Here is a 22,869-nt window from a genome sequence, read left to right on the forward strand (position 1 = left end):
TTGTACGTTATGTGTTAAAATTATGACACAGAGGTAGTAAAAGCTGGAAAGCAAATGCAATTTGCACAGTTGGGTCTGAAGCCTAATATTCTATTTTATTTTTCTAGATAAAAAGAGTAAGATTGCAATGTTATAGCTCTGGAATTTTTCTCCCATCTAGTAAAACTTCATAGAAAGAAGGAGTTGTTATTATATGGCAACAGTTTCTCAAATAATGGCACAGTTTGGCAGATCTTCCCTGGTTGCATTCCTCATTGAATGTTAGTTTAAAATAAAATTTAATGTAACTACATTTGCAGCAACTGAAAATGGCCTCAGAATTCAAAGGTAAAATATTTTTTCTTACCTGAGGGGCTAGATTCAAGCCTATAGCATAATTAGGAACGTTTCAACTGACCTCTGTGTCACTGTAAGCACTAAGCACAGGGATACCAAATACACTCTAGAAGACTTGGAGAGGAGTACTGTAATACTGTAGCTCTTTTCCAAAGAATACTGTTTTGCAACAGAAAATTAGAAACAGCTGAAATATATGGGCAATATGCTGCCTCAAATCCTTCTGAAAGTAGGCAGTATAAATACATATTATTCAGATAACATAAAGCTAATATTCAAAGCATTTGCCTCTAAAAACAAAGAACCCCCCCCCTCCAAAAAAGACAAAATAATATTTAAAACCTCATTTAAACAGATCTTAAAAACTCTCGGAAAAGTGGTAGAAATCTCTATCCATATAACAGAAAAGACATGATTGTTCCAAGTTTGCTGAATTCATCGTATTTATAGCAATCCCAGTGAGCATCCTTGCTGCTGAATCCTGTGGTTTCAGAAAGACAGCAGAAGCTACAGTCATTACCTCAACTTGTTCAGCTATTTTGAAATGGCAGGGGGACTTCACCTTGGCAAAAAAGCAACAGTGGCCCAAGCAGAAGGTACAGAATCTCATTTCATAAAAAGGCAGGTGGCAGTGGTCCTACCACTAATAGCTCTGCTTCTTTTGAACAAAAGTATAGTTGAAATTAAAGGAAGAGCTAGACCAGAAAAGGCAGAAAATAAAAAAGGAATGAAAAGGAGAAAAATCTAGGAGAAAGTAAAAAAAAGAAGATAACATAAACAGAATTTTGTTAAAAGGGGGGAAGGCGAAGGACAAAAAGGATGCAGAAGAAAAAGGGAGAAAAATACACAAAGTTCTCAAGATAGAATAGTAAATTTACCAAAAACTTGAACAGTTAACCTGACAATGTCTTAAGAAAATTGTATCTAAATTCAAACTATGTGCTACCTTTCTCCAAAGAATTATTAACACATTATCATCTCTGTTTTAAGGATTAAATAATAGACGCTTTGAAAAGTTCACATGCCTAAACTTATGATTTACTGGTTTGTTAAGTTGTTGTTTTTTTTTTAAGATTTTATTTATTTATTTGACAGAGATCACAAGTAAGCAGAGAGGCAGGCAGAGAGAGGAGGAAGCTGGCTCCTGGCGGAGCAGAGAGCCTGATGCGGGACTCGATCCCAGGACCCTGAGATCATGACCTGAGTCGAAGGCAGAGGCTTAACCCACTGAGCCACCCAGGTGCCCTCGTTTGTTAGTTTTTTTTATTTTTAAGTAAACTCTATGCCAACATGGGGCTCAGCTCAGGACCCCAAGATCAAGAGTCGCATGCCTGGGCTCTCTACTCTGTTCCACTGGTCTATGTATTTGTTTTTATGCCAGTACCATGCTGTCTTGGTGATCACAACTTTGTAGTAAAGCTTGAAATCAGGTAACGTGATGCCCCCAGTTTTATTTTTGTTTTTCAACATTTCCTTAGCGATTCAGGGTCTCTTCTGATTCATGCAAATTTTAGGATTATTTGCTCTAGCTCTTTGAAAAATACTGGTGGAATTTTGATCAGAATGGCATTAAAAGTATAGATTGCTCTAGGCAGTATAGACATTTTAACAATGTTTATTCTTCCAATCCAAGGGCATGGAATGGTCTTCCATCTTCTGGTGTCTTCTTCAGTTTCTTTCATGAGTGTCCTGTAGTTCCTCCAGTACAGATCCTTTACCTCTTTGGTTAGGTTTATTCCCAGGTATCTTATGGTTCTTGGTGCTATAGTAAATGGAATTGATTCTCTAATTTCCCTTTCTGTATTTTCATTGTTAGTGTATAAGAAAGCCATTGATTTCTGTACACTGACTTTGTATCCTGCCACGTTGCTGAATTGTTGTATGAGTTCTAGTAGTTTGGGGGTGAAGTCTTTTGGATTTTCCATATAAAGAATCATGTCATATGCGAAGAGAGAGAGTTTGACTTCTTCATTGCCAATTTGGATACATTTTATTTCTCTTTGTTGTCTGATTACTGTTGCTAGGACTTCTAATACTATGTTGAACAAGAGTGGTGAGAGTGGGCATCCTCTCACCACTGCAAGCTTTTTCCCATTGAGGATGATATTTGCTGTGGGTCTTTCATAGATAGATTTTATGAAGTTCAGGAATGTTCCCTCTATCCCTATACTTTGAAGCATTTTTAATCAGGAACGGATGCTGGATTTTGTCAAATGCTTTTTCTGCATCAATTGAGAGGACCACGTGGTTCTTCTCTCTTCTCTTATTGATTTGTTCTATCACATTGATTGATTTGCTAATGTTGAAAAGACACATAGAGCAGTGGAACAGAGCCCAGAGAGCCCAGATATGGACCTTCAACTCTACAGTCAAATAATCTTCGACAAAACAGGAGAAAAAATACAGTGGAAAAAAGACAGTCTCTTCAATAAATGGTGCTGGGAAAACTGGACAGCTATATGTAGAAGAATGAAACTCAACCATTCTCTTACGCCGTATACAAAGATAAACTCAAAATGGATAAAAGACCTCAACGTGAGACAGGAATCCATCAGAATCCTAGAGGAGAACATAGACAGGAATCTCTTCGATATCAGCCACAGCAACTTCTTTCAAGATATGTCTCCAAAGGCAAAGGAAACAAAAGCAAAAATCAACTTTTGGGACTTCATCAAAATCAAAAGCTTCTGCACAGCAAAGGAAACAGTCAACAAAACAAAGAGGCTGGGGCGCCTGGGTGGCTCAGTGGTTTGGGCTGCTGCCTTCGGCTCGGGTCATGATCTCAGGGTCCTTGGATCGAGCCCCGCATCGGGCTCCCTGCTCCGCAGGAAGCCTGCTTCCCTCTCTCTCTCTCTCTCTCTGCCTGCCTCTCGGCCTACTTGTGATCTCTGTCAAATAAATAAATAAAATCTTTAAAAAAAAAAAAAAAAACAAAGAGGCAACCCATGGAATGGGAGAAGATATTTGCAAATGACAGTACAGACAAAAGGTTGATATCCAGGATCTATAAAGAACTCCTCAAACTCAACACACACAAAACAGACAATCATATTAAAAAATGGGCCGAAGATATGAACAGACACTTCTCCAATGAAGACATACAGATGGTTATCAGACACATGAAAAAATGTTCATCACTAGCCATCAGGGAGATTCAATTTAAAACCACATTGAGATACTACCTTATACCACTTAGAACGGCCAAAATTAGCAAGACAGGAAACAACATGTGTTGGAGGGGATGTGGAGAAAGGGGAACCCTCTTACACTGTTGGTGGGAATGCAAGTTGGTGCAGCCACTTTGGAGATCAGTGTGGAGATTCCTCAAGAAATTAAAAATAGAGCTTTCCCGGGGCGCCTGGGTGGCTCAGTGGGTCATGAACCCAGGGTCCTGGGATCGAGCCCCACATCGGGCTCTCTGCACCACAGGGAGCCTGATTCCTCCCCTCTCTCTCTCTGCCTGCTTCTCTGCCTACTTGTGATTTCTCTCTCTCTGTCAAATAAATAAAATCTTAAAAAAAAAAAAATAGAGCTTCCCTATGACCCTGCAATTGCACTACTGGGTATTTACCCCAAAGATACAGATGTAGTGAAAAGAAGGGCCATCTGTACCCCAATGTTTATAGCAGCAATGGCCACGATCGCCAAACTGTGGAAAAAAACAAGATGCCCTTCAACGGATGAATGTATAAGGAAGATGTGGTCCATATACACTATGGAGCATTATGCCTCCATCAGAAAGGATAAATACTCAAATTTTGTAGCAACATGAACGGGACGGGAAGAGATTATGCTGAGTGAAATAAGTCAAGCAGAGAGAGTAAATTATCATACGGTTTCACTTATTTGTGGAGCATAACAAATAGCATGGAGGACAAGGGGAGTTAGAGAGGAGAAGGGAGTTGAGGGAAATTGGAAGAGGAGGTGAATCATGAGAGACTATGGACTCTGAAAAACAATCTGAGGGTTTTGAAGGGGTGGAGGGTGGGAGGTTGGGGGAACCAGGTGGTGGGTATTGGTGAGGGCATGGATTGCATGGAGCACTGGGTGTGGTGCAAAAACAATGAATACTGTTACGCTGAATAGAAATTAAAAAAAAAAAAAGAGCCGCACGCCTACTGACTGAGCCACTAGGTACCCCTTACATATGCCTAATTAAAGAAGAGAGAGAGCCTCTTCTCCTCACTGCCTCATAGTCAAGATTTCTTTTTTCTTTTTTTTTTTTAATTTATTTGACAAAGATCACAAGCAGGCAGAGAGGCAGGCAGAGAGAGAGAGGAGGAAGCAGGCTCCCCGCTGAGCGAAGAGCCGGATAGGGGGCTCTATCAGGACCCTGGCATCATGACCTGAACTGAAGGCAGAGGCTTTAACCCATTGAGCCACCCAGGTGCCCCCAGAGTCAAGATTTCAAAGTGTTTATATTCACAAGAGGACTCACTGTGAGCTCCTTTAAAGGGAACCAACGCTGGGGCACCTGGGTGAGTTAATGGGTTCAGCAGCTGACTCTTGATTTCAGTTCAGGTTGTGGTCTCAAGGTCGTAGGATCAAGCCCCATGGTGGGCTCCCGGCTCAGTGCAGAGTCTACTTGAGATTCTCTCTCTCCCTCTGCCCCCGCTCATGCATGCTCTCTCCCCCTCTAAATGGACAAATAAAAATCTTTAAAGAGATGGGGCACCTGGGTGGCTGGGTGAGTTAAAGCCTCTGCCTTCGGCTCAGGTCATGATCCCAAATTTTGGGGATCGAGCCCTGCATCGGGCTCTCTGCTCAAGCAGGAAGCCTGCTTCCCTTCCTCTCTCTCTCTCTCTCTGCGCCTGCCTCTCTGCCTGCTTGTGTTCTCTATCAAGTAAATAAAACCTTTAAAAAAAATCTTTAAAGAGAGCCAACACTGCTAGCGTGTTCTAAAGTGCTAGATTTATAAGAAATTGGTATTTACCTAACTTCTCTGAAATAGCTTTTACATAAATCAATATACAAAGACATTATACCTTTTTTCCCAATCTATAAAAACTTTTCAAATTGAAAGCAGTACTCTATTTGCCAGATTAAAAAAAACAAATTCAAGTGATTTTGAAGTATTAAAAATTATTTTCCCATAATACAAAAGTCAGTAACATCACATGTGGTATGAACTCCTGTTATCATCAATAGTAATTAAAAAAAAAAAATCCACTGTAGCATACACCCAAGCAACACACAGTAAAATGTGGTGGTTTATAGAAGAGCAGCATATCTGCCACAATGCCAAACCTAATCTGTAGAAATCTAAATGACCTATTAGGATGCTGGCAATGCTTTCTTGAGACTCTTTTTGTTCACACTATGACAGTTTTCTATTAAAACAAACAAACACAAAACAGTAATTCACAATATTCTTGGCCTGGACATTACTTTTGTGCCTTTTAAACCTCCAATATTAAATTTTACAGCAATTACAAATAGGTGGGTTTCTGAAGGTACTCTGCCAGACCACACAGACTCCACCTATAGTGGTCTCTTGAGGATTTGGCTGCCCATCTGAATTGTTCTACATTTGGGAAGACTGTATTATATTGGATCACTATATAATAACTAAACTGTTCTTTAGCAACACAAGTGTAACAATGACAACCTCTTTAATACTTTTCTACCCTATGCTATTTCACTCTCACTTTTTTTTTTTTTTTTTTTTTAAGTAATCTCTACACCCAACATATGGCTTGAACTCACAATCCCAGGATTCAGAGTTGAACACTCTCCTGACTGAGCCAGCCAGGTACCCCACACCCTTGGTTTCTTAACTGACCCTTTGGCTTTATGGTTACCTGGGACTAGTGGTACCAAATTGTGACAATGAGCAAAATACTCTATGGTTATAGTGAGAAAAGAAAACCTAGTCACTACTGGCTTTTTATGGAATTAATTCAAATGAGTATTATTCTTCCGAACAAAATATATGTGTAAATTGTTCATTTCTTCCTTCTGGTGCTAAATATAATAAGGAATATAACAAGAGTTGAATTAACACTCAAATGGGAGGGAAATAGGCAATAAACGACCTAGCTGGAGCACCCACATAGCTGAATCTGATAAGCATCTCTTGATTTCCACTCAGGTCATGATCTCAGGGTCATGAGACTGAGCAAGCCCAGTGTAGAGCCTGCTTAAGATTCTCTCTTTCCCTCTCTCTCTGCCCCTTATCATCCCTCCTCAAATGCTCTCTCTCTAAAAAAATGAAAATAAAAACACCTAAAAAAAAAAAAAAACCAACATAGCTGCTAATATCATAAAACTTTAAACATTACAAAAAACATTAAAACATTACAAAAAACATAAAACATTACAAAATGTAAGCTAGTGAAAAGTAATTTCCTCTAAACCAAACTTTTATGCATTTTCTTTTTCCTTTGGCCCCTACAGACTCCTAATAAATAAATGTTACTCACAAAAATACACAGTAAAAGTAACAAAACTTTAAAACTAGTTATAAAGAAATACTAAATGAGACACTACAAAATCAGCTTTTTTTTTTTCTTTTTGGCAGAGAGAAAATATTATAGGAAAATAAAAGTAAGCTATTCAAGTTGAAAATTAGTTTCTTTTATAATGGAAAAAAGTCAGAAAGGAATTGTAATCCAATGTTGGAATATACCTGTTGTCTGGTAATCTATGTTATAAGATAGGCACTGTCAGTGACATACAATGATCATGTGAGGCTTAAAACCCATTATATTTATAGTATGCATTCCAGAGGACATTATTACTAATGGTTCAAGGACTAATCACAGTCTCAGTTGTGCTATAATCTTAGCCTTGGGAACTTGCTTTTTTTAATGATCTCTTAGCATCTAGTAATCTTGCACAGCTCAGTTCTCTTAGTCACTAGAGAACCCACTTCATATTAACAAAACAAGGGCTCTGCGTTAACCACCCCAGGGATTGGGATATTTTAGAAAATGCAGCCTAAGAGGAATGTTTGACTCAAGGGAATGAATTGCTGGTAGCTGACTCCTGGGGGTGGCAGGAAATATTCTGAGAGGAAAAACCTGTCAAATTATATCACCAAGGGGGCAGCTCACTTTGCTTGTCACTAAGACTGACACTGATTACCATATTATATGGTATTAACACATTTATGCTTTGGTCTGTAGGGAATGGTCCCAGTATTGAAAGCTAATAGGATAGATATTAGCTAAAGCTACTCAATTTATATAAATGTATGCTATAAACCTCTGACTCATTTTTAACTTTCACTGGAGAGTAATTTTTATGAGTACAACTGGTCTATTATTTCTCAAGAATAAACATTTTCACTTCATGTAAATTCATGGCAGTATTTTTAACATATTACTTAACTGGCACACTACCTTTCTATTTCGGTAGTCTATCAGTGATAAACAGAGTTTTCTAATCCTTAATTTAACATATTCAAATGTAGGAAATAAACTAAACACACAGCTTGAATGTATTTTTTTTTTTTTTACAACTTTAAGGAAAATGCTGGAGATAGACTGGAGGAAATGCCATAATTTACCTTAATTCTAGGTGAAATTATAAAATAGAAATTCATTCATTCTGGTAAATAAAAATAATATCCCCTCCAAAAAAGACCTTACCATGTTTATAGGTAACAGTGCAAATTAAATAATTACACAATTACAATAGCCTCAAAATTGTTTCTCATCTATTACTCAATTCTAGTATCTTCCCTAGTTTTATATTTATTTGAGAGGCTGAAATGTATAAATTCTATTAAAATCAAAGGCCTTCTAGCACATTAGCACAATACTGAAACCATTATGATTTCTTAGCCATTGTTTTAAACATCTTTGCATCTTTACATGTTTAAGAAAATTTAACTAAGAAAAATATGGTAATATCATAATCCATTAAATAAAAAATACAGTGATCTAGGTTAGTTTTTTAAGAAACAATTATGTTAATGTACTCAAGAGCATTTTTCTTCTTCACTGAGAGCAAAGTGAAACAAAATTAGCAATTTACTCCATGACAGAAAGTTTACTGTACTTCTAAATGATTCACTATCTCCAAAAATACACTTCTCATTGTTTTGGAATACACACACATTTTATATTTATGAGTTAGCATAGTTATTTTTCTTCTTGAGAAGACATTACAAAATGAAACACTGAAATGAACGAAACTTCACAGGCAAAAGTTAGGAAATCTGGAATCATCTTGCCTGGGTCATAATTCAAAAACAATGATAAATGCTTAGTGGGAAAAAAAATCAGTAGAAATAGAATATGAAAAGTCTTTAAAATTCAGATACCAAATATAAAAACAGACAGACTTATGTGAAAGCTGGGAAAGATATTTAAAGAAATGAGGTATGATGGAGCCAGAGCGCTACAATATATCCCAATGTATTAATAACCCATACTTCAAAGTTGCAAAATCAGCAAATCATAAACTATTTGCTGCTGTGTTCACATGACCTTTCTGGTCAGATGTTCAATAGTCACTAGTAAATACATTTAAAATAAGCACTGAGATAACTGCATGATCACATGGTGAGCGTATCTGCTGCTTAAGAAGGCAAATTATAAGTAAAAATGTAAGCAAACAATTTTGTATTAATAATAAATACTAGCTTCAAGCATTTAACATTATCAATATTTTAAAAATTTAAATAATAAATGCAACTATTTTATACAGAACTGTACCATTTATTATACACACAAGTTTATCAGTTCCCTTTGTTTACAAAGGCTGGTTATAGATAATGTGGAATGTTACAGTACCATCTTGCATAAAATTTTAGTACACTTTTGTACTTGAAAAAGGGTGCAAAAACACCAGCCTAATAAATCTGACTGAATGAAATAGCTTTTCTTTCATTTTAAAAAGTACATCACATACACCACAAACTGTACATAAGCTCACTTTTAAATCACCAATTGAAGATAAAGTAGCAGGCGTGTTTTAGTTACATTAACTCTCTCTCCATCAGTTTAACTTACTAAAGGCTTCCACTGCTACTCATTCAGGAGGCTTTGTTGACATGTAAGAAGTCAGGTAAGTACAATTTAAAGGAGGTCAACAACAGCTGCCAAGAATTATTTGTAGTAAGAAATGTCCTTCTCATAGAAGACTCACTGAGGATCAGATACTCTTGAGATATCTATCTTTCCTCTTTAAAATTATTGTAGCTGGTCAAGACTCTCCATTTTGAACTTTGGATGCTGGTGGTTGCATGAAATCCTTAAAAGGAACGAGGGCCTCTTTAAGCGCAGAGCAGACTTCTGCAGATGAGCAGGTGATGCATTCTACTAAAGTTGGGTATAAAGCAATCACTTGTGCCCAGGTATTTCCATCAACTGTAATGAGAAAGTATAAAAATCTCAAAAACTTGTGGTTTAAATAGTAGAGATTATGCAATTAACATAAACAATCCTTTAAATACAAGGCAAAGAAAAAAATCCCCAAATACGGAGATTCCATAAACGTGTACCCTTTCTTTTTTTTTTTTTTAAATTTTTGGGAGATTTCCTGCACTATTTAATAAGATATGAAGGAAAACCATATGGTCAATGTGCAGAGTCATCAATACGAAGAAATTTGATAACGTTCATTTAATTTTTTTTTTAAGATTTTATTTATTCATTTGACAGAGATTACAAGTAGGTAGAGAGGCAGGCAGAGAGAGAGGTGGAGACAGGCTCCCTGCTGAGCAGAGAGCCCGATGCGGGGCTCGATTCCAGGACCCTGGGATCATGACCTGAGCTGAAGGCAGAGGCTTAACCCACTGAGCCACCCAGGCACCCCTGATAACGTCCATTTTAAACGATACTTCAATTTGTGAAGGCCCTGGAAGCTGACAAAATAACCTGGAATTCAAACTTATCATTTTCAGTATAAGTGCCGGATAATGTAGTATGTATTTCAAGAACAATGAGAAAACAACTCCATTTCTTAATGTAGTTGTATGCTAAAAATATAAACATTTATATGATTTTCCCAGTAATGTCCTTGATATTCACTTTAATTTCAAGTGACCACACAGATCCATTCTTGTCCTGTACTGCTCCCTAATCTTTATGTATATCACTACATTGAAACCTCAGTGGGGAGGTACATGTCTGTGTTCTTCACCACTATCACCAACAACCAGTATAGGTGAATGCTATTTGGCTATTTATATCCTAATTAATTTACAATTTCCTCATACTCTGAGATCACATATTACATTCCTATTTTCTTGAAAGTACTATGCATATTGCTGAGAGTTCAATATGGAATAAAACCAACTGAGAGATTTCGTTAGATAGTATATGTATACGACACTTCATGGAGTAAGTCTCAAATCTAGAAGGCAGTATAGTATAAATGAAAGAATACTATGTCATACATGAGGAACTTTAATTCTGTTTTTCACTCCAATTTCTCTTTATCTCAACTTCTGTTGGAAAATAAAGGAATGAGTTTCTCAAACTAGTGTCCTTCAAGATACTTCTTATAAAAATAAATAATGTTCAGGTAAGTTTGACACATGTTATATATATTATCTTCCTTTTTGGGAGTCATAATTCACATGAATTTATTAAAAACCTGCAGTAAAAGAAGAGGTTTAACTTTATTCAGGGCTTCCAAAACTAATTTGGTTATGGAACTTTTTTTATATTCAGTATCTACTGACACCACTCATCATCATTCATCATTAATAATCATTGCTTAGTACTAACCTTGGGAAATGCTGACCTGTTCATTAATCCCTACTTCACCCACACAATGGCTTCCTCAGAGTGGGAGTAGGGCTGATGGGTAATGGTGAGGGAGGGAATGTCAGGCCAGAGCTGTTTTTATCTGTTTTATATGTTAGGAATCAATATCAGATTTCTTTTGTAAAAAGAATTGTGCTGCTTGACAGGAAAGAAACATTTTAAAAATCACCAGTCTAAGAAGTTTTAAACAGTCTTCTCCAGCTGTTGCCTGTGAAACTTTCCACTAATCATTTGACAAAAGATTGCACAGAGAGGATTCTAGAAAAATGGCAGAGTAGGAAGTACCAGGAGTCTGTCTACCCACCCAGACAACAACTGCATTGGCAGAATCTGCTTGATGCCAACTATTTTGGAACTCTGGAGTCTACTGAAGGCTTGCAACTTGCAGGGGTAGACTTGGACAGTTTATTGTGATTAATTTTGGTCAATTTCAGGTCTTAGCACAGTAGCAGCTACACATCCCTCACTCCTAGCCATGTGGTCGGCAGGTGTGCACATGTTCCTGAAGCAGCTAGCACAAAGCCTACAGAAAAGGCCAGTGGACAAAAATAACACAGCCTCCAAGTAACAGGGATCTGTGCTCTCTAATCGATGCTTTTGATCACAAAGGTGCAGATAAAAAAGCTTCAACAGCAACAAAAAAGCCAAACACCTCAATTCAAAAAATGTGCAACGGGTTTAAATAGATATTTCTCCAAAGGAGATATACAAATGGCCCATAATGCACAGGAAAAGATGCTCAACATCGTTAATCATGAGGGAAATGCAAATCAAAACTACAATCGGACCCGCCTCTTACTCATTAAAATGTCTACTATCAACAAAAACAAAAATAAAAATGGAACAAACAAAAAAAAACCCCAAGTATTCATAAAGATGTGGTAAAATTAGAATCTTGTTCACTTGTGGTTAGAATGTAAAATGGTACAGCCATAGTGAAAAATAACATAGTGGTTCCTCAAAAAGTAAAAAATAGAGTGGCACCTGGTGGTGCCTGGTGGCTCAGATTAAGCATCTGCCTTTGGCTCAGGTCATGATCTCCAGGTCCTGGAATCTAGTCCCATATCAGGCTCCCAACTCAGCAGGCAATCTACTTTCTCTCTCTGCCTGCTTGTGATCTCTCTCTCTCTGTCTCTCAAATGAATAAAAATCTTTAAAAATAAAAAAAAATTCAAAAATTAAAAAAAAATAAAAAATAGAATTACCATATAATCTAGCAATTCTACTTCTGGGTATATACTCAAAAGAATTGAAAGCAGGGTCTTTTTTTTTTTTTTTTTTTTAAAGATTTTATTTATTTATTTGACAGAGAGAGATCACAAGTAGGCAGAGAGGCAGGCAGAGAGAGAGAGAGGAGGAAGCAGGCTCCCTGCTGAGCAGAAAGCCTGATGCGGGCCTCGATCCCAAGACCCTGAGATCATGACCCGAGCCGAAGGCAGCGGCTCAACCCACCGAGCCACCCAGGCGCCCGAAAGCAGGGTCTTGAAGAGATTTCTGTACACATGTTCATAGCAGCATTACTCACAATAACTAAAATGTGGAATCAACCCAAGTGTGTACCAATGGATAAATGAATAAGGAAAATACAATATACACACACAGACACACAAAGACACAGATACACACTGAAATATTATTCAGTCTTAAAAAGGACATTCTCTAACATTCTATGATATGAATGAACCATGATCATATTATACAAAGTGAAAAAAGCCAGTCATAAAAAGACAATTTACTGTATGGTTCACCTTATATGAGGTACTCAGAGTACTCAAAATCATAGTGATAGAAAATAGAATGGTGGTTGCCAGAAGCTTGAAGAAATGGGGAATAAGGAGTTATTGTTTAAAGAGTGTAGAGTTCCAGGGGTGCCTGGGTGGCTCAGTGAGTTATGCCTCTGCCTTCAGGTCAGGTCATGATCTCGGGGTCCTGGGATCGAGCCCTGCATTGGGCTCTCTGCTCGGCAGGGAGCCTGCTTCCCCCTCTCTCTGCCTACTTGTGATCTCTCTCTCTCTGTCAAATAAATAAATAAAATTTAAAAAAAAAAAAAGAGTGTAGAGTTCCAGTTTCAAGATGGTAAGAGTTATAGAGATGGTGCTGATGGTAGTACACTATTATGAATATATTTGAATTTGAATACATATTGAATATATATGAATATACCACTAAACTATACACTTAAAAATAGCTTATTATAAATTTTTATGTGTATTTTACTATAGTTTAAAAAAAAAAAAGTTGCACAGATTGAAACCTAGTATCTAGAATGCCCCAGATGTTAAGTCAACTGACAAAATTAAGTCTTGGTTTGTTATAAGAAAATACAAAAATACATTAAGATCACATCTCAAACTCAGGAGAAGTTACTCAAATTTCTTAAATTAAAATATATTTTTAAAAGCCCACTATAGATCTTGGTGGGCACCTTGGACTACCTACCAAAAAGGAATGAAAAAGCTGCAAGCATTGATATGGAAGAATCTCCATATTATATGAAGCAGAAAAAAACAGAGTATTCAGAATAGTAGATATAGTATGGTCTATTATGTATATTCATTTATGTTCAAAACTGGGGGCGTACTGGAGTATATATTTGGTATTTACATAATAAACTTTTGGAAAGATCCACAAAATAATAAAAATGGTTACCTATGTCAAGTTAAGAACAGTTAAGGCAGATCTAAAATAGGGTAAAGATGATCTTAAAACTTTTCCCTGTATGTCTTTCTATGATTTGGAATTTTTGAACCATGTGTAATGTTATTGCTTATCAAATTTTAATGTAAAGATCAAATAAAACAAAAACAAAATTCCTCCAAATTAAAAATAAGTCTAACAAATGCCTCCTCCCCCCCTCGAAAGCCCCAAAACAAATGACAAATGTCCTAAACAAATGTTGAGTGTACATTGGTTCCAAATCTTATACCTGTCCTCCTGAATTAACTCTGGAATAGCTATGAGCAATCCAACATATTTCCACTGGAAAGGCCTGAATTTTTCTAAGTTACCTTTTATTTTCCTGTTTCTTTTTTTTTTTTAAGATTTTATTTATTTATTTGACAGAGAGAAATCACAAGTAGATGGAGAGGCAGGCAGAGAGAGAGAGAGAGAGGGAAGCAGGCTCCCCGCCGAGCAGAGAGCCCGATGCGGGACTCGATCCCAGGACCCTGAGATCATAACCCGAGCCGAAGGCAGCGGCTTAACCCACTGAGCCAACCCAGGCGCCCTATTTTCCTGTTTCTTAATGAAGCTTATCATAGCTAATATAATACCATCATCATTTATGGTTACATTTAAGTTTTCACTTCATATATCCGAAGCTACAATTCAAACTCTCTTAGACAATTTTTAACAGTTACTTAAATAATCTATCACTAATGCACTGCCCTATTCATGGCCCACTGGCTTTGTTTAAAAAAAAAAAAAAAGGAAAAGAAAAGAAAAAGATTTTTTAAAGTTACATTTCCCTTCCTTTTTTTTTTTTAGATTTTATTTATTTATTTGACAGAGAGAGAGACAGTGAGAGAGGGAACACAAGCAGGGGGAGTGGGAAAAGGAGAAGCAGGCCTCCCGCCAAGCAGGAAGCTTGATGTGGGGCTCGATCCCAGGACCCAGGATCATGACCGAGCTGAGGCAGATGCCTAATGACTCAGCCACCCAGGAGCCCCTTCTTTTCTTCTTCCTTTGTACAAATTCTGCTTCAATTCTTGACAGCTATCAAAAAATCCTACAAAATCATGCAAGCACTATGCACTGAAATGTACTCGTTATATTTAATATATCTCTAACAATAACATGGGAATTGGAGAATTTTTAATTGGAGAATGTTTAAGTCTTAAATATATTTTTAAAGAATCCAATTGTGACCTATGATGTAACAAAAATTTTACTGGTCACTAGGAAGTTAATTCATGGTATCGCTCTCTGAAATATCAACCAGAACTTTTTTTTTTTTAAAGACTTTATTCATTTATTCGACAGAGAAATCACAAGTAGGCAGAGAGGCAAGCAGAGAGAGAGGGGGAAGCAGGCTCCCTGTTGAGCAGAGAGCCCCCAATGTGGGGCTCGATCCTAGGACCCTGAGATCATGACCTGAGCTGAAGGCAGAGGCTTAACCAACTGAGCCACCCAGGCACACCAACCAGAACATTTTTTAAGAGAGCTCAAATTTGAATTTGAAGGGATGAAATCAGAGTATTGCTCCCACAATTTTCTTACAAACTCTACCCCTCCCTTTGGATTGAATAAATATAAATCTATTGCTCCTTAAGATTTAGTATAATACTCACCGTTTTAGGCCAAAGCACCAGTGGGTAAATTTTGAAAACAGAAAAATAAGTATTTACTTATAGTATATAGCAACTGCCAGAACAAATATCCTATGACTCATTTATTAGGCATTTATTAGGAACTTCCTTGGGTATTAAAAGTAATGTTACTTAAAGTGCCAGTCTGCTAAGGTACTTGGGCCAGAATATAAATCAATACACTTCCCTCTTTAACAAAAGCTTGTTGTATTAAAAATGCCAACTGGGGTGCCTGGGTGGCTCAGTCGTTAAGCGGCTGCCTTTAGATCAGGTTATGATCCCAGTCCTGGGATCGAGTCCCACATCAGGCTTCCTGCTCAGCGGGAAAACTGCTTCTCCATCTCCCACTCCCCCTGCTTGTATTCCCTCTCTCACTGTCTCTCTCTGTCAAATAAATAAAATCTTACCAAAAAAAAAAAAAAAAAGTCAACTGAACCACTGTGTTCACTGACACAATTAACTTATACTCTGGTGCCAGCTCTTTATCCTGTCCTCAAACCACTTTGTGTTGCAATGCAGAGCATTCAAAATAGAACAAAGCATGTCCCAAAAAGCCTCTCAAGAAGTTTACAAGTTAAGGGAACTGAGCCATGTGTGTATATAACTGTAACACATACAGAGTGCTTTAAGACAAAGGTATACATGCTACAAATTCAATGAAAAGAGAAATCACTCACCATTAAGGATTAAAAACAAGGCTTAAAAGCAGAGTGATATCTGAACTAGATAGATGTAAGCAGAAGACTGAAATAAGCAAAAGGTTGGGACTACTTGGGTAGACTAAGAATTTTAGTTTGGTGGGAAAACAGGATATGTGAGGTCTAATGGAAATAAACCATACATCTAAGGGGGTTTGACAACAATACTCTTTGCATTTGGTAGGTAATGGTAAATGAAAATTTTTTGTTTTACAAAGATAGGTAAATGAACGATCAAAACTGCACAAAAAATAATTTCTGGCAATAATGTAAAGAATGGAATAAAGAGGAATGAGTAAAGAAGAGGAATGTAAAGAAAAGGAATGAGTTACAGAAAGGAGAAACAAATGAGGAAAAGCTATTAAGTAATTCAAAGTTGTATAGTTTATTCAATACAAACGCAGGATGGAAGCCTACACTACCCAAAAACTCAAGTGATGGTCTACATTAAAAATATATGTACTATGAATTATCCATGGAACATTCTGAATTCAGACCAACTTAGTTTAAAAAAAAAAAAAACACTGTTATTTAACATAAAGAAGCTAAAACATTACAAATTAATTTTACTTAATTAAATCCTAATGGACTTCTTTGCCGTTATAAGGCCTGGAAAAAAGAAAGCCAAATAACTGTTATATTCCTAAAATTCAGTTAACTTAATAATAATAGTAAAGTGCATCAGAAATAGAACGTAAGTGCTGTGAGTTTATAATAACTGAGTTTCTAAGCACTTACCATTCTCAGGCTGAGTTTTCTTAAGTGAATCAATGAGAGTACTGACTGCTTTTAAAACAAATATGATTTCCGTTACTTGTTGCCTGAAAAAGAGATGGGAAATTATTTCCATCAGGATTTTAAGATATGCCATGTTTGTTTTTTACTAGGTTTATACAAGTAAAACATCTTTATACAAGTTATTGTATACATCTTTATACAAGTTATACATCTCTATACAAGTTATACATCTCTATACAAGTAGATGTACCTTGGAAAAATACTAGACACAATCCAATGCAAAGTTAATATTAGTTTTAAATTCTTAAAAAAGAAAAATTATTTTATTAATATGTACTTCAATGTGCAAATAAGATTTACATTTTTATCATAAATTATCCATTTCAAAAGGGGGCATCTATTCAGGCAAATCTAAATTTATTTGTAAGATATTTCACATAACTATTTAAATTTAAGGTATTTTATACATCCTTTTAAAGCTCCTCTACAAATTTTTTTTTTTCCTTTTTAACTAACTAGTCCTAAAAGGGATCTGCCAAAGTTTAAATGGAAATAAAGACTACTACTACCTCCTGGCATATAATTTTACCATGCTGTTAAAAGGACATTTAAAATTACAATAATATAGAGACGTCTTGGTAGTGTAGTTGGTTAAGTGTCCAACACTTGGTTTCAGCTCTCTGTGATCTCTGGGTCCTCATTTCAGGATCCTGAGGTCATGATCTCAGGAACATGAGGTCAAGCCCTGTGTTGGTCTCTAAGCTCAGTGTGGAGTCTGCTTGACTCTCTCTCTCCCTCTTTCTCTGCCCTCTTGCACTCTCTCTTTCAAATAAATAAGTAAATCTTTTTAAAAAATTACAATAGTACTGGGGTGGGAAAAAAAAAAGTATCATAGTACCTTTAAAGTTTCTATCTCTCTCTCTAAATAAATAAGTGAATCTTTAAAAAAAAATTACAATAGTACTGGGGTGGGGAAAAAAGTATCATAGTACCTTTAAAGTTTCCAATACAACAAAAGAAACATGCTCAAAATTAATCCTAAAGCATGATTATTTGGAGACATTAGCAATGAAGAATTAACTTGGGAGTAAAGGATCAAGAGTAGCTTGATTCCCTTCTTTCTCCCTAAATAGTCTCCTCAGGCCTGATACAAATCTGTGTTTTCATTCTACAAAAAAGATTTTTCTATTACTACAACAGTATATTTCAAGTTTCCTTTTAAAGCATAGAGGAATGTCATTGTGTTGCATTGTAGTTTAGAAAATAATGTAATGATACTGAGTCAAACACAGGATGATACACTATAACACTTTTATAAGACAACTATAAATAAGACTCAATTTAAAAGCAATAAACACTGAAAACATAAAAAGAGGAAAAATTACTTTCTGAAATAAAATAATGTTATACTCTAATAAATAAAAAACATTCCAAGCAAAGCAACTTTATTACTGCTTTTCAAAATATACTTCAGAGATCAATTCTGACAAATCAATTTTTAATTATGCCCATAACCAAATTACCAACACCTGTCTTTGGAACTTTTTCACATATAATTCTGAATATGAGAAGGTATAATTTATGATTAAGAATTGGTAAGCATTGGTAATTAAAAAAACAATAGCAAACTATTATGTAGCTATTTTTCATTCATCAAATTTTAAAAACATAAATCATAAACTGGCAAATAATTTTAAAATGCTAACAACTGAGGAAAAGGACATTTAAATACTCCTAGGAGAATGTAAATTGGTAGAAATCTCAGGTAGGCAATTTGTAATATACATATCAAAAGCTTTTAAAATGTCTTTATCTTCTGACAAGTTAATTCTCACTTCAAAAATTTATTATAAGTAAATAAGAATGTACACAAGAATTTAGGAGTGGTGATTTACCTTTCCAGTGCTACCTTATATGAGATGGAACCTATCATGATTTTCGTTAATTCTTTCTTGACTTTGACAACTTTGTCTTCCAATATTATTTTGTTTCATTTGTTTTGCCTTAAACTCTAATTCCCATATTAAAAAACAGACTGGTGATATAACCATAATTTGTGATTGCATTTTTTGATGAATTCTGATTTCTACCCCAACTTTGATTAGCCGTGGCTTAGCAGAAAGACCTAGAGTCCATTTTACTAACACAGCATGGCTAAATGGAAAGCAAATTAGTCCAGGAACAAGGGCTTAATTAAGCAAGCAAGAAGAAAAGAAGATCTAAGACATGGCTAGTGGACTTACTGAAAAACTTAAAAATAACTAAAACAAACTAGGAAGTTTGTGGAATATGATTTACCATTATTTTCTCTCTAGAGAGAGTCACACCCATGTGCTCATACAGATTCATAAGTCCTTATCCAGAAATCCTTAAGAAGACATATTTTAGAATTCAAAATTTTCTTTTAAATCCCAAAAGGAAACTTGGTACATATACATTACTTAACCTCCATGAGCAGTCTGAAAGAGCACCCCATAATAAAACACACTAATATATCTGCAGCAAAACTTACAAATATTTACACTGTATAAAATAAAATTATAAACAGCTTCAGGTCACATCAAATCACTTATGAAAACAATTTGGTGCTCAGAGCTTTTTTTATTCATAGTAATTAAGATAACATATTTCCTTCATCTATAAAATAAAATCTGTACCTTGGAAGAGGGCATTTACCACTTAATCTTTCATCCTCTATATAGCGATGAAGCACATCTTGAGATCTCTTTAAAAGCACTGAGAGTGCCATTCGTGAGATGTAGCCTTCTTGAGGTGTTGTGACTTTATTACTGAAGGAAAACTGGAGCAATGTTTCAAAACACATTTTAGAAAATTCCTCTCTCAAACGAATATCAATCTCTGCTTCTGTAAAATTGACAATTATTGATGGTTAACAAAAGGCTAAATTAATAACCTTAAGGATAACAACTCTTAGCCAACTAGAAATAGAAGGAAATTCTTCAATGGATGAAAGCCATCTATGAAAAACCTACAGCTAAAAGCATATATATAACAATTTTCCTCCTTGCAAGATCAAAAGCAAGGCAAGACTGTCCACTCTCATCACTTCCACATAATATTTTTCTTACCTAGACAAAGACAATTTTATACCCTTTTATACCCTTGACAGCACTATCAAACACTTCTCAATAGTTTTCCACAAGGTCAAACTTGCGATACTCTTTCTTTCTTTCTTTCTTTCTTTCTTTCTTCCTTCCTTCCTTCCTTCCTTCCTTCCTTCCTTCCTTTCTTTCTTTCCTTCTTTCTGCTTCCTCTCTCCCTTTCCTCCTTCCTCTTGGCAACATCTTTGCCAGAGCCAGACCTCTGCTCTAGTGTGGACTAGCTGCTCTCCAGACCTGCCATCCAGCTATATCCTCCAAACAGTCTCTGCCAAACTCTCAGAATTGTCTTTACTCTCTCTTATTTTATACCCAACTTCCTAGATCCATGCCCTCGGTTTCTTTGGTTTACTCCTTTGTTTTCATGGAACACATTCTGGAGTACCTGAGAAAGACTGAATATGAAGTAAAATTTTTCAGAACTTGCATTTCCAAGAATGTCATTACTTTACTCTGGTAGTTAAAGAAGTGTGTTACCTAGCAGCATTAGCACCACCAGAGAACTCATTAGAAATGCACATTCTCACATCCCACCCCAGACCTACTGAATCAGAAGCTCAGAGACTACAGCCCAGCAATAGCTTGCCCTTGGAACTGACTTTAATACATGCTGACATTTGAGAATTACCATTCCGTGCTTATACTCTGACAACAGTGGGCCTACGTATAAAACTCCATGTTAAAAATTCTTTCCGACTATAACTCTGAAACCACTGTGTCCATGTCTTTTGGCATCCAATGCTGCTACTCAACAGTCCAGTATCATCTTGACAAAATCCTTCTGTGTCGGCCTTTTTCCTTTTCTTTCTGAAATCTTATAGAATCTTCTCTTTAGCCCAAGTACTCTGAAATTTCATGACAACATAAAATTTGTGGATCTTCCTGTGGATCTTTTTTCTTCCACTGTTCTGGTTACTGAGTGACTATTTTTAATCTGGAGACTGATTTCTTCGGTTTATGTCTTTGATAATTTCCTCTTTTAGCTTTGCTTTGTATTTTCTCTTTCTGGAAAACCTATTGTCAGATGTTATACCCCTTGGACTCATTTTCATCTTTCTTCTCATATTGCCCACTTTTTTTCTTTCTCTGCTTTCGGGGTTATTTCCTTATATTTTCTTGCAACCCTTCACTGAACGTGTTATTTTAGTGGTCATATTTTTAGTTTCTATGAGCTCTTTCTTATACTGATTGCTCCTTCTTAATAGCATTTTCTGTTTCATGGATGTAAAATCTTTTATCTCTTTGAACATCCTAATTATAATTGTGCTTTTTGGGAGTGGAATGTGTCTGTGACCCTGAATTTACATTTCCTCTGGGTTTCTTTTCTTCCCTCTTCATCTGTTTTGGTTTTTCTCTTTCACATTGGAAGATTTTCTCTGAAAGCTTTGGCTATCAAGTCATACTTAAGAGTGGTAGACCAAAAATAATCCCTGGAACCTAAGTCTTTATAAATTGGTCCATTTTAGCATAGAGAGCTTTCCATATATATGTTTTAAAAGGCCCTGCAGGGTGCCTGGGTGGCTCAGTGGGTTAAGCCGCTGCCTTCAGCTCAGGTCATGATCTCAGGGTCCTGGGATCGAGTCCCGCATCGGGCTCTCTGCTCAGCAGGGAGCCTGCTTCCTCCTCTCTCTCTCTGCCTGCCTCTCTGCCTACTTGTGATCTCTCTGTGTCAAATAAATAAATAAAATCTTTAAAAAAAAAAAAATAAAAATAAAAAATAAAAGGCCCTGCAAGTTCAAACTGAGAAGTTTGTGTCATATAGCAAAGCCATTGGAAGAATGTCCATGTACCTATTTTATCTTGGTATATTTAATACTTTAAATGGCAAGACAGAAATTGCTTGAAAAGGTATACATGGCAATTCAGTGGTCCTTATTTAGCTTAAAATATTTATATCTGATTATAAATAGTTTGTAATACTTTTATAAAAATGTATCTAGAAATTTTTATATACTCTTAATAATAAAAAGTTGACTGTGTTAACATATAAATAGTATTTAATCTTTTTTCCTGAGATTTTTATATTTGTTAAATCTACACTTATCAGATCACTTTTATCACTTATCTGGGCTGGGAAAAAGAACTACTGTAGTTTCTGAACGAAGCAGTATGAGAGACACCTAGTGGCCAAACTGTGAGCATTTACATGCTCTTTAAAGTGTTCAGCACCGTTCAGCAGAAGTTAGTCATGGCTCTGGTAAATTCCGGGGATAATGGATATGCATGGCACAAATTTAAAAATTTTTTAATCATCTCAAGAGAAAAGTCACGTAATGATACCACACAATTACATTTAGCAATTGAGCACAGGTTTAGAAAAAGAAATAATAGCAAAAGGCAATTTAAGTATTATCTCCCAATAAGGTAGCATGATAAAATGAAAAGCATGGAATTCTTTTTAAGGATGAATTTGGCTTCCAGACTTTAGATTATGGATAATTTTTCCAAACTTTTTAAACCTATTTCAAACTTTTTAAACCTGTGCAATATGGTGGAAACTATTCTCATAGAAACGTTGTGAGGAAAGAGGTAATATTCTAGGGTAATACCCTGCACATAGTAAGCATTTACTAAACTTAGTTCCATTAACAATGTTATAGCATCTATTTGTTTTAACTGGTTAACTGTAATTTATAACTCTGAACAACTGATATCAATATCTTTATTTCACAGATGACAAAACTGAGACTCATAGAAGTTAGCCAAACACTAGGTGGTAGAACATACACTTATTCCTTCCCAATAATCCATGACTTCACAAAACTGTTAACTTGTGTCAGCCAACAGTGACTTGGGTAGATTTCATAAGTGCTCTGCAATTTAAATCATAACACATAATTCACAGAATATTCACATTTTCTCCATATAAAACTTAATATTCTACCACATTCTTAAAATTTATCCGACAATTCTCAAGTTCACAATTTACCACAATCATAGGACTAACATT

At 35.9% G+C, this 22,869-nt stretch overlaps 1 protein-coding gene across 5 annotated transcripts in view; it reads right to left on the minus strand.

Annotated features, from left to right (window-relative positions):
- Positions 1 to 9,349: 9,349 nt before the first annotated feature.
- MON2 (MON2 homolog, regulator of endosome-to-Golgi trafficking) overlaps positions 9,350 to 22,869 on the minus strand; it is a 111,131-nt gene continuing 97,611 nt past the window's right edge. For all 5 annotated transcript variants that reach the window (XM_059184755.1, XM_059184754.1, XM_059184753.1 and 2 more), the window contains 3 exons: positions 19,458 to 19,665; positions 16,801 to 16,883; positions 9,350 to 9,653 (listed from right to left, as the gene is read on the minus strand). In XM_059184755.1, the coding sequence (XP_059040738.1) occupies positions 9,490 to 9,653; positions 16,801 to 16,883; positions 19,458 to 19,665 (455 nt within the window). In that variant the 3' untranslated portion in view covers positions 9,350 to 9,489. The remainder of the gene's footprint in view (positions 9,654 to 16,800; positions 16,884 to 19,457; positions 19,666 to 22,869) is intronic.

This window comes from Mustela lutreola, chromosome 8 (genome assembly GCF_030435805.1).
Source record: "Mustela lutreola isolate mMusLut2 chromosome 8, mMusLut2.pri, whole genome shotgun sequence".
NCBI lineage: Eukaryota > Metazoa > Chordata > Mammalia > Carnivora > Mustelidae > Mustela > Mustela lutreola.